This window comes from Mustela nivalis (genome assembly GCF_964662115.1).
Source record: "Mustela nivalis genome assembly, chromosome: 9".
NCBI classification, from domain to species: domain Eukaryota; kingdom Metazoa; phylum Chordata; class Mammalia; order Carnivora; family Mustelidae; genus Mustela; species Mustela nivalis.
In genome coordinates this window covers 81,709,253-81,726,354 of record NC_139028.1, presented here as the reverse complement: position 1 = coordinate 81,726,354, position 17,102 = coordinate 81,709,253, and the positions used below count along the sequence as shown (strand labels likewise).

General features: G+C 39.6%; 1 protein-coding gene across 2 annotated transcripts in view; it reads right to left on the bottom strand.

Moving 5' to 3' along the window:
* Positions 1–992: 992 nt before the first annotated feature.
* NELL1 (neural EGFL like 1) overlaps positions 993–17,102 on the bottom strand; it is an 823,138-nt gene continuing 807,028 nt past the window's right edge. For both annotated transcript variants that reach the window (XM_082747362.1, XM_082747363.1), the window contains 3 exons: positions 6,033–6,209; positions 3,329–3,553; positions 993–1,831 (listed from right to left, as the gene is read on the bottom strand). In XM_082747362.1, the coding sequence (XP_082603488.1) occupies positions 1,781–1,831; positions 3,329–3,553; positions 6,033–6,209 (453 nt within the window). In that variant the 3' untranslated portion in view covers positions 993–1,780. The remainder of the gene's footprint in view (positions 1,832–3,328; positions 3,554–6,032; positions 6,210–17,102) is intronic.

Sequence of the window (17,102 nt, the reverse complement as noted above, 5' to 3'; positions counted from 1 at the left end):
GGTCATAGTTTGCCAATGCTGACCTGTATGGTTATGAATGATTCTTGTAAATGTCTTTGTTTTTCCAATGAAAATTCAAAGATATTTTCTGATCTTGGGTCATAAATATTTTCAAAAGAATCATTTTCAAATTCTCCATCCCAGGATTACATTTAAGGTATTGAAGTAAAGAGGAGATACGTTCTAATTTGTCACACTTTAGCACTAGCTGTCAAATGTAGTATTTAAACTACTATTGACATAATTCAGCACATGAAATTAATTTAATGTGATTAAGTCCAACTTTACAACATTTGACGATACTGAGTATAATCTCTGGCACCTACCAATGAATAATGGTAATCTGAGGCTGTAATTTTTAATTAATAATATTACTAATTCAAGGGATTTAAAGCATTATTTTTAGTACAACTGACTTAACATCTTTTTCAATCTTGGGAAAGTGAACAAAACTTCATGAACTAACTTGATTCAGAATAATGATGAATTCAAGAGCCGTAGCCCACTAAGACATGATTTACCTGAAACTAAAACCTAAGTTTGAATTCTCAGCTCAGATAAAATGTTACTTACACATTTTCTTCCTTTTGTATCATTCAATAACTGCCAACTCTTAGTTAGAAATATGGTGGTGGCTCAGATGAAAACTTGCACTGTTCTCAAAGAACTACTGAGCATACAAATAGCTTTTTCCTAAAAGTGTATCCTCTACCATCTGAGAGGTTGTATGGTCTAGAGGAAAACATCATTGGGCAGGCACTAGGAGACCTGGTTACCAGTCCCAACATGCTATCAATCAACTAGATCTATAAAAACTGGTTGCCTAGCATACATTCATTTACTTTCCTGTAATGCAGGAATAATACCATTCACGTGTGCTAGGATAAGAACTTGTATTAGTAGGTATGCAGGTCCCTTGTAAATTATCAGGTCCCTTGTAAATTACCATATGAAACAAATGCAAATTACCATATGAAACAAATGCAAATTACCATATGAAACAAATGCAAAGATTCTTTCAGTGCTTGGAAAGGTGTTAAGCATTGCTACTTCTAAATTGTGACTTAAGCTTTTGTTTCATTTTGTTTGCAAGAGGGAGGAGAAGGTTCTTTAAAAAATAATTATATAATTATCTCTGTGGTCATTCTCGTTTTTAATATATCATCATTTCCTTCACTTTGTTGAAGCTGAATGAGTGAGCATCTAAGTGTGTTCAGCAGTTGGAAATGAAAGTATAATGCAGCGAAACTCTACAGACATACACTCATCAAAACATTTCACAGGGATCTCAATACTAAGTATAGAGTGGATGGGACAAAATCACAACAGGCAACTTTATTTGTAGAATTTGATCCAAAACTCAAGAAAAAAAATAAAAGAGCTGAATCTCTATTAGGTTCGTACACAAAATAAACCAAAAAATACATCAACATTTACCATGAGATCATTTAAATGTATTTGCAAATGATCTGATAAGGGAAACATGTGATTTACAACACGGGAAACTTCTTATAACAACCAGAGACTTAAAAGCACTGCACTGTAGGTCACCTAGACTAGGTTAGCAAGAATGAACAAAGTGGTAGGTCCAAAAGGCAACCCCCAAACACCTTCTTCAGATGGAGACTTTGGTAATTGTCCGTGATAAAAATCCCAAAAAAACAAACAAACAAAAAATCAAAAAACAGAAAAACAACCAACACCAACTCCTGTTCTTCACCATGCTGGATGGCCATTTCGTCCATTCTTCTCCCACAATGATGAGTCCATTTGAAATTCTTCAGTTATTATGAAGACACTCCAAATCCACAGAGCAGCAGACATTTCCATTCTGTGCATCAAGACACAAGTGTTAGCTAATGAGACAGAAGCTATCTATCAATCAGCAGGGTGCATTTTCATACTCAAAATGACTATAGCTGTGTTTTGACACAAACTCCATAAACGCTACTGAAAAATTACGAAGGAGGCTACACAAGGAGTGGAAAGGAAGGACACATGGAACGCTCTTGAGTCCCTCCTGCTAGCTCCTGCTGACAGTATAATTTTATACCTCTGTCTGAGCTCAAACCAGGTTTGGGACTCCTCCCCTATATTTCTAGGTTGTTTACACCACGTACTTCCTGGATTTATTCCAGATAAAAGTGTTTTCAAAAATAAACCCCTCAATGATCATTAACAAAGCTAGTCAAGTACCACAAGGACCTGAAGGCAACTCCAAAATGGGTTCCAGAAAGGTCTGTACATTAGGAATAGAGTCCCTCGTGATGACTATGAAGGGAACAATACATATTTAGATATATAAATTATCGGAAATTCATTAAAAATCAAGGACATGCATTAATATAAATATACTTGTATAATTCCCCTAAAAGAATCTCAAACATGACCTCAGAGAAATACTACTAAATAACAGTTTCCACATCCTCCAGTCTCTCTCTCTCTCTCTCTCTCACACACACACACACACACACACACACACACCCATGTTTCTTTTGCTATGTGAAGTTTGAAACTGGCCTTTTTCTATTGGGGCTGAATCTTAAGGTGGCATTTTTCCAATCTGCCTTTATAACAGCCATAAAAAGATGAGTTGAGAACCTTCCACTGATGTCTGGAATGAGCCAGGAATTTGATAGAACCAAATAAACTAATATTTTAAGCATGCTTAATCATGGGAATCTTAAACAGATATTTTGGCAGAGATCTAACACTGCCTAACCCCTGCTTCAAGTCAGCTGTAGTCATAGCTCTTCACAAGCATTATAGGGAGAAAGGGGTCAGTTTTTAATTTTAAAGACATATGAGGATCCCTCATGGGAACTCCTCTAAAAAGACAGGAATATAAACACAATTAATTAAGTCCTGCAGCAAGAGCTTCAGGTTCCCGCATACAGCACTGATAATTAAACAAAGCAAACAACTTCATAGAACATTTTTTTTTAACACTGACAATTTCATGAAAGAGCTTATACAGTTTTCCACAATGAAAAGAGATCTTTTTTTCCTCTCTTTCTTTTCTTTTTAATATGCAGGTCAAAACAGCTTAAATCAGCCATAATTGGTCCTAGTGTCAATTGTTAAAATTCTGTAGTTCAAAGGCAAGAGAGAGGACTATTTTTATTCCATGTTCATTTGGAGTTTGCCTTTTATGCGGTACAGCTATGATCCATTCAGACATATTAACCTCCTATGAGAAGTAAATGCCTGCCTGTGTTTTCACCAGGCCCCTCAGAATCTGGGCATTCTGGAACATCAGGAACGGACCTCCTGCAGGCGCTCTCTGACAACGGTTCAAGGCTCGACTGTCCTCAGGACATCCAATTACCTTGCACTTGCAGGTTGTGCAGGGGGATCCAGCCATTGTCCACACTGAGCCGCTAAGCCGTGAAATGCCAGAGCTGTCCAGGCAAGTGCTTCTGATGTCATAGGCAATGTTATCAGCCAGGCAGGGGTCACTGACGCAGCGGGGACAGCACTCCCCTTCCAAGATGGCTGTGTACTCACAGCTCAAATTGGGGCAAGTGAGTGGCCAGCAGTCTACCTCTCCTTCCTGTAGAGAGAAAGCCCAAAATGGCTCATCCATGTTCTTATGCACAATTCTGTCCCCAAAGTCCTACAGGGGGCGGGGGAGGGGGCGCGTCACTGTCCTTATGGAATGTTTTTACTTCCACCTGTATGGGTAGACTATGCTTAGCTCCTTGAAGAGCTACCACAGATTTCACCTCCTCCAGGGTGCTTTTGCTGACTGTCTAGGGCAGCCCCAAAAAGAGATGGATCCTGTCCCTGTATATCAATTGCACTCCTTAATTTTTTTGTTTGTCACACTTAGGATCCTCGTCATCACTCCCAGTACAATTCTACATTACATTTTGAACCTGCAGGTTTTGGGCTTGTTTCTTTATCCCCCTGATACTTAGCAGAGTTTTGGCCAAAAAATGCTCATCAATCGAGCAGTAAGTGAATAGGTAATAAGGTATTGGCTAGTGTTTAAAGAGAAATTAATTACTCTGAAGGTCAAAGGGAAACTTGAAGCATAATAGTATTTTACCCACTTCGTGAACTGAGTTCCTAGTATCAGATTTAAAATTGAGATTGGGTAATATCAAGAGAACTATTTCAGAATGGTTTTCAATATGACATCTAGCTAGTAACATCACTAACTAGTAGTAGTTAACAGTTCAGTTGGAGCTCCTCTGTGTTTCAGAATCTGCCAATTGTGACTCCATTGAGCAGGCTATACCTTTATGCAGCCTCTTCTTCTGTTATCATGACAAATCACTGGAGTTTGTGCAAACTCACATCTAATTATTTGGTCAGCTTCACAAGACAATGACCTTGGGTGATAGACCATACCTATCATGCTCACCATTATATCATTCAGAGTCTAGCACATACAACGTCTTGATAAATATTTATTAAATATGGCCCACATTATATTCAAGTAATTATTAAGCTATATGTTTAACATCTTCAGTTTTCCCAAGAAATATTAGCCTTAGGGCCTGGGGATAGAAGTGGAGACACTTCTGAAATGCTCTGAAAATTTCATGTCTGAAATTAATTCCGATTCTTCTAAGTGCCTGATGACTGGCTTCTTGAAGAAGAAATGTAATTTTCCAGACTGATATGGAAGCTAATTTTCTAGTTGTATGGGGTTTATTTGCCCTTTGATGGGAGCTTGGGAAAAAATGGCTTTGATTTGAATATATCTGAGTTATACTTCTCAGTATGAGGAGTGAGTCAGAAGAATGCATTCTATTAAAATGATCTGCACATTCGCCAGGAGACTTTAGAAAATCCGATAGCAATTTACAATATAATTTCTCTAAATGTTTGTCTTCATACAGTATCTGTAGACTAAATCACTAATTTCAGCAAATGTTAGACTATGGAATGCAGCTCATAGGTTCCATTATAAGTTGACTTAGTTGTGACATGGTTCCAAAAGCTATGACTTCCTCACAGATGCAACATCGTATTCACTATGATTATGTTTCCCAACAGTCTTTGCGTCCTTTGAAAGCTTTGTGTGTGGCATGATTCCAAACACAGAGAACAAGATCCAGCAATTAAGTTTTTTTCCTCTGGACATCTCAAATATGATGATAACAATCATATTTTTATCTTAAAATCCAAAATTACCTACAATTTTTTTCTATAGGAAGGCTTCAAATCCAAAACAGAGTTTTCAATCCAGGAAATACTATCAATAGTCATTATTGTGCACTAAGGACCTTCTACATGCCAAAGGCTGTATTTGTGCTTCACGTATATTTTCTTATCATCAGAGCAGAACTCCAAAGTGCTTAGTATCCCTTGTGTGCCATGAAGGAAAGAACGACCAGTGCAACACAAGAACTTGTCCAAATTAATAGCACAGAGCTAGCATGTGGGAGAAGTAAGACTGAATTCTTCGTCTCTCTGACTCAATCCCTGATATTTATATTTCTGCTGTGTTCTGTTATCTCTCATATTGAGACTTCCAATGGTCAGGGCCCAGGAAATCAAAGTTGGGCTCTATAAGAACTACAGGTCCCAGTCAGGGCCCTGAAGACTTTCTGTTGTGGGGCTATTTTTCTTGATCTGGTTTTGCCAAAAATTGGCAGTTGAAAACTAACCCAAGTTGGGCCAAATCTGACCCATAAACACATACTTTTTGTCTTGTATATTGTTTTTGGTTTGGGGGTTTTATAGAAGCTTTAATTCCAGTATAGTTAACACATACCATTATATTCATGTCAGGTGTACAGTACAGGGATTCAACTCTTCCATCCATCACCCAGAGCTCATCACGGTGCACTCCTTAATCCCCATCACCTATATCACCCATCCCCCTAGCCTGTCTCTGTATATTGCTTTGATTAGTAGAATCTGAATGTCTTCAGGCAGAGCATTTGCCCCTTAAGAGCCACAAGACTCAAGCTCCCTGAATAGCATCGCAAAGAGCAGGAAACTCAAGCCCATGGGCAACTGAGTTAGCCACTGTTTCAGGGAAGAGGGATAACAGCCCGTCAGGGAAGCCGACGTACCAGACACCGGCACTGCTGGCAGCTATGAGTCCAGTTGTCTCCACTCCGATAGAGCTTGTGTCCATTTTGATCTAAACATTGACTTGTGACTCTGGTGTCACACTCTGGGCAACAGAAAAGGTCAACACTTGGATTCTGGCAATCACAAGCCGTCCGTCGGCAGAATATCTTTCCGTCCTGTTTAGAAATGAGGTGAAGGAGGTTCTATCATTAGAGAAACAGAGTAGCAGCACTATGAAAAGCAGACCTCATAAACACTTTACAGAGCACACAGGAAAGATTTCTTAGAGTCCAAGTACTCCCCTGGCCACCTTTCATTTTGCTCAAAACATATGCACTGTGTGCGTGTGTGCACACATGCATCCATGCATCCATGCACACACACACACACACACACCCTTTCTCTGGTCGTGCCTGCAGAGCAGCCCACATAAACACAGAGATATTTCTAAGTTTAAAAAAGTCAGTATGTCCTTTGAAACTTTTTTCCCCCCTAATGTTTCAAAAAAAAAAAAATCACATTTCTTTTTTTTTTTTTAAGATTTTATTTATTTATTTGACAGAGAGAGATCACAATAGGCAGAGAGGCAGGCAGAGAAAGAGAGAGGGAAGCAGGCTCCCCGCTGAGCAGGGAGCCTGATGTGGGACTCAATCTCAGGACCCTGAGATCATGACCTGAGCCAAAGGCAGAGGCTTAACCCACTGAGCCACCCAGGCGCCCCTCAAAAATCACATTTCTAAGTAGAATTCAATTAAACTAAGCAGTTAAAATGCATATACACTCAAGAACTCGTTTGAGTGGAAAATCATGCTACTGAATTTTTACCAGTTCACAATGATGCCACGAAATGCATTCAAAGGCATTCATTGAATCGTACCCCTTCTCAACTCTGGGAGGGAAGGATGACTCTACCCTTTTCACAGAAGAATTAACTGAGGCCCAGAGTTGCTAAATGATTTATCCAGTGTTAGCAATGTCTAAGGAACACTGTCAGGGCTTCCAGTTTCAAAACAATTTTTCTTCTCTAACACAGGCTTTAGGGTGCTTATTACAAGGGGCTCGGATCAGGTGCCACCTTCCACCTTGAGGCAGTTGCCCAAATAACAGGCACAGTACAATTTCTGGAGTAATGGCCCTGAACACTCATACTCATAAAGACATGAAGTTCAACAGCGTTCAAACATTAAGACTGCACATTTGCCGTCTGTCCCCATTATATGTGTGTCGCTCACGTAATTTCTCACCTCAGACGATAAAGGCGCTGAAAATGTAAGGTAAGACCACCAATTATGGTGATAACTGCTCTGCTGAGTATTGACAAAACCAAAGACTCTCAGAGTCAGTGGTACCTTCCAGGACACATAACCAAGCCACCTGGGCCTATACTGAACTCTCACCACAACAATCATATTCAAAAGTCATCAAGCCTGTGCTTGAAGCTCTCTAGTCTCAGGGAAGCCACCATATGGAAGGCATCTGAAGACCCTATCTCTGTTCATGTCTGAAGTTGAAAAACTGGACTTCTGGTTGCCTCTATCCATTGAGACTTGCTCACACCACTGCTAGTCATAGAACTCCCAATCCCTTCTGTCACATTTTCAACTCTTCTGTTCTTAGAAGACAGCATTTATGTCTCCATGGAATCATCTCGCCTCTGAATTAAACATCACTAATTTTTTGACCAGCCCCACTAGTTCTCTGTCCTTTTACTGTTATAGTTGCCTTATCTTCAACAGTTTCAAGTATTTCCAATAGTAATAATATTCACCACCACCACCACCACCACCACCACCATCATCATCATCATCATCTTAACACTTATTTGGGGCCATACATACATTGTGCTAAGCCTTTTATATGCAGTAGCACATTTGGTCTTGATAATTCTATGGAGTATGATTTATACTCCATTTCTCAAATGAGGTAGTTGAGTAAAAGAACTAAATGTAATTCTTCAGTAACAGTCTGACTAACACAGTGAACTAGGACTCCCGGTCACCTTGTTTTAAGTACGGTACTTTCTTTAATGCAGGCTGATTTCAGTATTTACATCCTTACTTAACTGTGGTTATGTCATGGTATTGATTGATATTGAACTTAATGGAGACTAAAACATCATTAAGCCCTATATCCCCATTTCGTGCTTTTAGTTATTGGGGGGCAGCACGGATAAAACCTGATGCTTATCCTTACTGTACAGTGGCTTGTTAGATCCATTTCATCTCTCCCTCTTGTCACAATGTTTTCTAAATGCTGTTTCTGTCATCCCCATAGTTTGTCCTCCTTCACCGCTTTGTGAATTCTGCAAACTTGATGGGCCTGCCCTCAGGGTCTTCATCTACTTCATCGATAACAATGTTGAATAGGACCGGGCTTGCTGAGACAAGTTTACTGTCAGCAAATGTGGAAATCTTTAAGTGCTTTACATTTTTTGTGGAAAATGGAAAGGAGACATGCTGGCTATGTATATAATAACAGGTTGAAAAATGCTTTCCCTCAAAGCATGTGCATTTTTTCTATTACTGCAGGAAATGACAGGAAATCATAATTTTCCAGATATCAAGAGGTGAAAGATTATATAAATGCACGCAGCCGTGAGTGCTTGCGCATGCGCGCGCGTGCGCACGCGCACACACACGCACACACACACTCCAGTCAAGCAGGTGAATTGAGACAGAGATTATAATTAGTCTGGACCAACAGAGTCTAGGCATCTTCCAACAATAGGCCTTTATTTTAACTCACTAACATATTTTGCTTGTGTGATTATTGCCCCGAATGACTCCCTAGCAATTTATTTTAGCCAAGAAGTTAAGAAAAGTAATGGTAGCTACAATGTAAAACCATTTGGTCAGCTCAGCTACTGAGGTCACAATATTACTCTCCCCAAGTATAGAAGGACTAGGCCTCAGTAACCCACATAACTATGTTCACAAACCCTATCAAACAGGGACATATTCTTTTAGAATAGGTTACTGTACCACAGGCAATGAGGCCCAATCAGAATGTCAGGTTTCTTGCCACATGTGGGGATTAAAAGAATGAATGAGAATAAGTGGATAGCCTCCAGGGTTAGTGCAAAATAAAGCAATTTCATATCTCATCAATTATGGGAAAATGCCAAATAGGCCCCTCTTAGTCTCTAACATATTTTAGAACAATGGCTATGTTCATTTTGCCTTTTGAATTACAGAGTAACTGTCAAGAAAATCATTTTTAATAATGAAAATGTCACAGGTGGCTCCATTAATTCAGTGAGAATGCCATTACAAAACCTCAGCTCACAGAACACAACCACACTAGAATCCAAACTTGGCAAGGAAATGGAACTGAGAGATGGTGAGTAATCCTTCTCGTGGTACATCTCTGGGGTCATTCCCTGAGCTTGACCTCTATCCCAGCTGGGGTGATCAGAACAAGCCCCATTTACATGCCCAAGATGTATTTTTCCCACCCTTCTGCCATAGAAGCTAAATGCTTTTCTGCAGTTTTGTAATGAAAGCTCAGCTATAAACAATTAATAACCATTGTAATATTTAAATTGCTCCTGAATTTTAAGAAGCAGGGATATATACCTTCCTAGCAAATAAAATATGAATTTATTCTTATAATGCCATGGAAAGTTATGGGTTTTATATTATAAGTTATACATTTTATTACTGAATAGTTTAATTTATTTACTGTAGATTGCAAAATATCACTTTTTTTCCCCTGCCATTGTTTGGAAACTTCTAAATCAAGAAGCTGGACTTAAAATTATTGATGGAAATTGAATAATAATCTAACCTGGGGTTTAGGCAAAGTGATGCCTATAGTCCAAATTCTGGTAGTCACCTGTTTCTGTAAATAAAGTTTTATTAATAAGAACACAGCTTCCGGGGCACCTGGGTGGCTCAGTGGGTTAAGCCTCTACCTTCGGCTCAGGTCATGATCTTGGGTTCCTGGGATTGAGCCCTGCATTGGGAATCTCAGCTCAGCAGGGAGCCTGCTTCCTCCTCTTGCTCTGCCTGCCTCTCTGCCTACTTGTGATCGCTCTCTCTGTGTCAAATAAATAAAAATAAAATCTTTAAAAAAGGGCTGCCCGGGTGGCCCAGTTGGTTAAGCAGCTGCCTTCGGCTCGGGTCATGATTCCAGGGTCCTGGGATCAAGCCCCACATCAGGCTCCCTGCTCAGCAGAGAGCCTGCTTCCCTCTCTCCCCCTCTCCCTGCCGCTCTGCTTACTTGTGCTCTCTCTCTCTGTCAAATAAACAAAAAAAGTTAAAAAAAAAAAAAACTTAAAAAAAAAAGAACATAGTTTCCCTCATTCATTTACATATTGTCTGTGGCTGTTTTCACACTCAAATGCAGAGTTCAGTATGTGAGGAGAGACTGTACATAAGCAAAGCCTGTCTGGTTCTTTACAGAAAATGTTTTGATCTCTGATATAAAGGGTAAAATTCAGAGTGGTACTCTAGACCCACCCATCTCTTCTATCATCTCACATTCAAATTTATTGTGGTGTGCTAGCCAATCTTATTTACAAAATACTAATTTTGTCTCCAGGTTACATCCCACAACTAGTCTATTAGGCCTCTCTAATTAGCACCTCTCTAATAAAAACTTTAGCGGTCATTGAATCCAACTCATGTTAATGAAGAGGAAATCAGGCCCAGAGAAGGGAAAGGACTTTTCCACATAGCAGAGTAATGTAAAAATAGGAACTAGATCGTACTCTGGACTTTGATAGCAATGATTTTCCAACATGCTGCTTCCTTGTATCCTGAGGAGGCTGGCGGTAGGATAAAAGGACTTCCATGCAAACTGAAATCAGAAGGATTCTTGGGGCAATGGTTTTCAAAGAGTAGCTCTCTGACCAGCAGCATTTGAATCTCCCAGGAACTAGCTAGAAATGAAATCTGTTGGGCTCTAACCCAATCCACTGAACCAGAACATCGAGGGGTAGAATTAGTGATCAATGTTTAACAAGCCCTCCAGGGGATTCTGGTGCATGGGAAAGTTTAAGAATGTCTGATGGAGAAATAAGGTAACCCAGTCCACTGGGGGATTAGCATGGCATTACCCTTAAGGTTCTGCAAAGAAAGGCAGGGTTTGGAATGGCACAGTGGAAGTCAGGGGAACGGAAAAGAAGACCCTCTTCCTTGAGAGAACCCCTCGAGTTTTGAGGGAAAATAAACTTGGCACCTCGTTCATCTTCAAAGAAAATGAAACACAATCTTGGGGACTTCACAGCCAACTCCTGCTATCAAAAACACTCTAGAGAGGAAGGTACTGACAATATTGCTGGTTAGGTTCAGACAGCAAAGCAGAACAGTTTTCTGAGTAAACTGCAGGATTTCAGAAAACTAACCTCTACCCTGGCCCCAGGCACAAGCTGACTCATCCCCGTTCTTCACTGTATGAGTGAGAGCCACATGGAGACTGGCAGGGTCAATTCTATTGTAAGCTCCCAGCAGATGGAGCTTCCCTCTTGCCTGAAGGAAACACAGGAACCCCTTAGGTTTCCCTACCGTGGTCACCTTCCTCAGTTTCTGGGCAAAGGCTCATATGAGGCCAGGTCAAATGACAGCATTCCAGATAATCTGGCAAAGTTCCTCCCCACTTTACCCTCCTTCTGTTTATGACGATGTGGAGGGTGACTGGTTATTTATGGTATCCATATCCCTATCTACCTCCATCATTGCCAGAAAAACTCAAGACCTGGCATTGCTCAAGTCTTCAGTACTCCACTTAGTTTCAGGATGCGTGCTAGTCACATTTCAATAAACAAGATAAAACAATGCTGTAGGAAGCACAGAAATGAAATCTGGCCCACATAGCATGTTCTTTTTCTGCCACTTTCTTCTAATAGTCGCCAGAGTAGGTAATAGTGCAGGAGTCAGTATTGTGTCTGACCTTTCTCCAGTGTGCACTAGCCTAACTTGAAGACGCTGGCTCTTTCTCTTGTCAGTGGCACCTGAAATTGTTTGTCCAAGAAAATGGGGATGCTAAGTCTCAAACATGCCGGTCTTGAGCTTCTCTTCTGCCCACAGAATGAGGGCACACATTGCCCCAGAGGTTGAGAGTCTGACATCACCATTCCTCAGGACATATCACTTAGTTTCTGTTACCTTTCACGTGATCTTACTTCTCTATCTCTCTTTCAGGTTCTCATCTGTATGCTCCTGAAACTTCTCCATTTAGTTTTGATCTCCTCAGTCTTTCTCTTGTGCTGTGGATCAGACCCTGATTGGGCCATGCCAATCCTAAACAAAAAGTCACTCATGATCCTCTACAGCCCACAAGTTAAGTCTAAATTCCATCGTCTGTCTGTGTCCCTAGCCTTTATCTCCCCAGGCTTATCACCCTTCCCATATTCTTCCTCTTCTTTTTTTTTTCTTAGTCAAAGCTCATCATTTACTTCACATTTTCCTTATCAGAACACATGTAGTGTTTTTGCTTCTTTGGTCTTGCTCGTCCCTCTTTGGGATTCACTTTCCTCCCATCTCTCTCTCCTTGGCTAAATTTCTCATCCTTAGGATCTCACTCAAACTTCACCTCCTCTGTGACGTCTCCCTTACTTCTTTCTGTTATCTTCCTAGGATAGAGTATACTTTCCCTTTCTATGTTTCTTTAACAAATTGTTCATGACTCTACCAGGGCATAACAGGCGATTGTTTGTATACCCATTTGCTTGTTCATCTCCACAATCAAAAATATAAATACGGCCATGACATAGTCATACTAAAATGCTGCAGTTTCCTAGACGCTAATAAATCTGAGACCTCTCTCTCTTCCCATGTAGCACAGGTAGAAAATAAAGATGTGTTCCTAAAGCTCTTGACAAATTTATAAATGGAAGAGCCACAGATGGGTATCTGTGAAAAGAAACTGGGCTGTAACTAAGATTTAGGGGTCAAGTCCAGAGAGAGAATCATTTTTCACTCTGGGTATCAGTAGTTTGGGTAATGCTAGAAGAACATGGGTTCCAAGCAATTCAGCAGTCTTTTCCCTAATCAACTAAGTGGTCTGAAGGTGCATAAAATCACTGTCACTCTCAAGGAAGCGTATGGCATCTAAACAAAAGCCCAAATCCATTTGTGTTGATGTGGCTTTATTGTTGAACTCAATTAAGTGGTAGACATGTTTCAAGATCTCTTTCAATGGGCATGAAACACTGGTAGCTAACCTGGTGTATTGACCCTCAAGGGGAGAAGTGGTCTTTAAAATAACTTTGATTCTTTTTTTTTTTGCTAAGTGATTACTCCTGGAGAGACAGCTCTCTCTGCAAGGCTTTGAGTTGAGTACTTCAACCATATCTTTATCTTATTTCACTCTCAAGGTAAATGTGTCCATAGATATTAACCCAGTCATACTGATAAAGCCATGGCTTGGAGATGTAAAATATCTTGCAGAATTCACAGAACCACAGCCACGCAGAGCAGTAGGGCTGGGAGCCAGTTTCTTCAAGAAGAGACCTGGTGATTTTGTCATGGGTATCTCAGTTTTACTTCTACTGTCACTACTTACTTGTGTGAAACTTGAGTTTCTGTTTCTTCTGTAAAGGGATAATTATAATTACTTCATGAGATTGCTGTCAAAGTACGAGGCGATACACAGAGTGCCAGACACATGGGAAATGTTAGCTCATTTCTACCTCCACCCTTATGATGGGGCATGATCCTGGGGTGGAGAAAGGAACTGCCCAAAAGTATCTATACAGAATTATCAATGACATTATTGTTCCCCCTGCCCTCTCTTCCACACCAGGTCTCTTCATTGCCATGTGTCCTATATAAATCAAATTAAGACTTTTCTAAATCTTATTAGAACTTCAGATAATATGTGGCAAAGTCACAGGAGAAATTATGTTGGACTACACTGTGTGCTATCACTCAATAGTGCCTCCTTAAATGCACATTTTCTTGGATGCCCTAATTATTCATTGCAGGTGTTTCATCTGCTTCTTGTCAAGGTAAGGGTGCCCTGAAATTACATATGAAACCAAAAACTAGGGAAAGACTTTGACAAGAATTTCACTCCAACTCTACCATTTTTTCTCTGCTATTTATAAACCTTCTCTGTTGAATATTTATACATATAATTCATAGATATTTATATATTTAAAATTTTCATTGCTGCATTTTATATCTAAAATGGATAAAATAACAGAATTAGATGATAGGACACCTCAGCACAGGAGTACAACATTTTCATGTAAAACTTCTGTTTCAAGAAAACTTTAAGAAAAATTCCTACAATTATGTACATAAAACTAATGGACTCAAAAGACTACTGCTGGTATACTCAGCCCTATAGTGTTATTCAGACATCTTGAAGGCTGACATTTCTAAGCAGGTGTTAGAAGGGCTGAAAACCTTGTGGAAAAATGTAATTTCTTGTATAATCCAGGTTATTTTTAAACCATTTAAGTATTTAAACCTTCAAAAATGAAACTGACCCAAATAATTGCTCTTTGTATTGTAGAGGATTCAAAAGAATAATTTGTATATGATGACAAACTAATCTTACTTCAATGTAAAATATGCAAATAAATGTATACATAATACTGTAAAGTAAATACAGAAATATCTGTGCTGGCAAGAAAGAAAAGGGAAAATCCTGGAGAGGATTTGAAAGGTCTCCATGAATAATGATGTTAAGCCCCAAACAAAAACATTTTGGAAAGAGTGAAAGAGAACACAGAAGGCATAAACGTCACTAGCTGATGTTTCCAGACTTAGAGAATTCTAGAGCCAGAAAGAACTTCTGACATCATCTAACCACTCTTCTCATTGCACAGCGGATGAAAAAGGCTCTGATGCTAAGTCATCTGCTCACGGTCACAAAGTGACATCTTGAGCTTTGGAGGAAAGTCTGAAGCCAATCTGAAATTTCCTATGCTATGCTGACATAATCTTGCCCTGATGCCTATGGAACTAGTACTGGTCCTAATGGCTTTATATGGATTGGTCTTGTTATAGTAATAGAGTCCTTTTGGTGTACAAATCACAGTCATCCTTCTCTCTTATCTGTAAAATTGGTTTGCTACATTTGTTGTGCTTTTCTCTTCAGAAAACCCACTGTGTGCTAAATTATTATTGTCAGTTTCCATATCCACCACATAATCGTGTTTTTCCTCCACTTTTCCTCCTCAAAATTGATGGGTTTTCCCCTCATCTCCATGGCATCAGTACAGGTTTGATTCCAAGAAGCTTTTGAACTAGTCTTCGTAATGCATAGCTTTTCCCCTCAACTCTTTCTCCAAGAGCCACTCTCTTCTTTCTGTTGTTTAAACATGATCTTGCCTTTTTGCCTATCTTGTTTGAGCTCTTGCCTTGAAGGTCTAGAGAAGTTTTATCTAAATGTTTCTTCAATTGTGTGATCTAATTTTGTTCAAGTGGATATTCTTTTTTAAAATTAACATAGAATGTATTATTAGCTCCAGGGGTACAGGTCTGTGAATTGCCAGCTTTACACACTTCACAGCACCCACCATAGCATATACCTTCCCCAATGTCTATAACCCAACCACCCTCTCCCTACCCACCTCCCCCAGCAACCCTCTGTTTGAGCATCTTTTTATGTGCCTGTGGGCCATAAGAGATTAAGAGTCTCTTATGGTTTGTCTCCCTTCCAATCCCATCTTGTTTCATTTTTTCCTTCCCTACCCCCCAAACCTCCCACTCTGCCTCTCAACTTCCTCATATCAGGGAGATCATAAGATAATTGTCTTTCTTTGATTGACTTGTCTCGCTCAGCGTAATACCTCAAGTGCGTATTTTTAGTCTGCACTCCCCACCCCCATTTTTATAATATTTATACCTCAATCCCATATTAGTTTCTTTTTCATCAAGTGAAGGTGATTTTATCTGAAACTGCCTGAGAATTTCATGATGCCATCACCCTGCCATCACCTGTTTCTCCTGAAAACCTAAGCATTTTTAAAAATTTCTGATTGGGGTGCCTGGGTGGCTCAGTGGGTTAAAGCCTCTGCCTTCAGCTCAGGTCATGATCTCAGGGTCCTGGGATTGAGCCCCGCATCGGGCTCTCTGCTCAGCAGGGAGCCTGCCTCCCCCTCTCTCTCTGCCTGCCTCTCTGCCTACTTGTGATCTCTGTCTGTCAAATAAATAAATTAAAAAAAAAAACCTTTAAAAAAATTTCTGATTGAAGTATAGTTGGCATATGATATTAGTTTGAAATGTCCAACATATTGATTTAACAATTCTATACATTACTCAATATATAAAACACAACATTAACTATATAACATAAAATTTACACACACACACACACACACACACACACACACATACACACATACACACACACACTATATAACACAATAAGTAGAGTCAAGCATCTGTCACCATACTATATTATTGACTATATTCCCTATGCTGTCCTTTTCATCTCCATCTCATTTATTTTATAACTGGAGGTTTATACCTCTGAATCTCCTACATCAATTTCACCCACTTACCCAACCCCCTCTCCTTCAGCAACCATCAGTTTGCTCTTTGTATTTATGAGTATGTTTCTTTTTTTGCTTTGTTCATTTTTTTTTTTTTTTTTTTAGATCCCACATGAGTTAAATCACAGGGTAGTTACCTTACTCTGATTTAGCATAACACTCTCTAGGTCCACCCATGTTCTTGTAAATCTGCAAGATTTCATTCTTTTTTTATGGCTGAGTAAAATTCCATCATTCCATATGTGCATTTGTACACCACATCTTCTTTACCCATTCATCTATTGATGGACACTTGGGTTACTTCTATATCTTGGCTTTTGTAAATAATGTGGCAATAAACACAGGAGGGTGTCTATCTTTCCGAATTACTGTTTTCATTTTCTTTGGGTAAATAGCCAGTAGTACAATTACTGGATTATACAGCATTTCTGTTTTTAACTTTTGAGGAACCTCCCCACTGATTTTCACAGTGGTTGTACCAATTCACATTCCCACCAACAGTATATAACGGTTCCTTTTCCTTCACATCCTTGCTAACATTTGTTCTTTCTTATCTTTTGATACTGCGTATCCTGACTAGGATGAGGTGATATCTCATTGTGGTTTTGATTTGTAATAC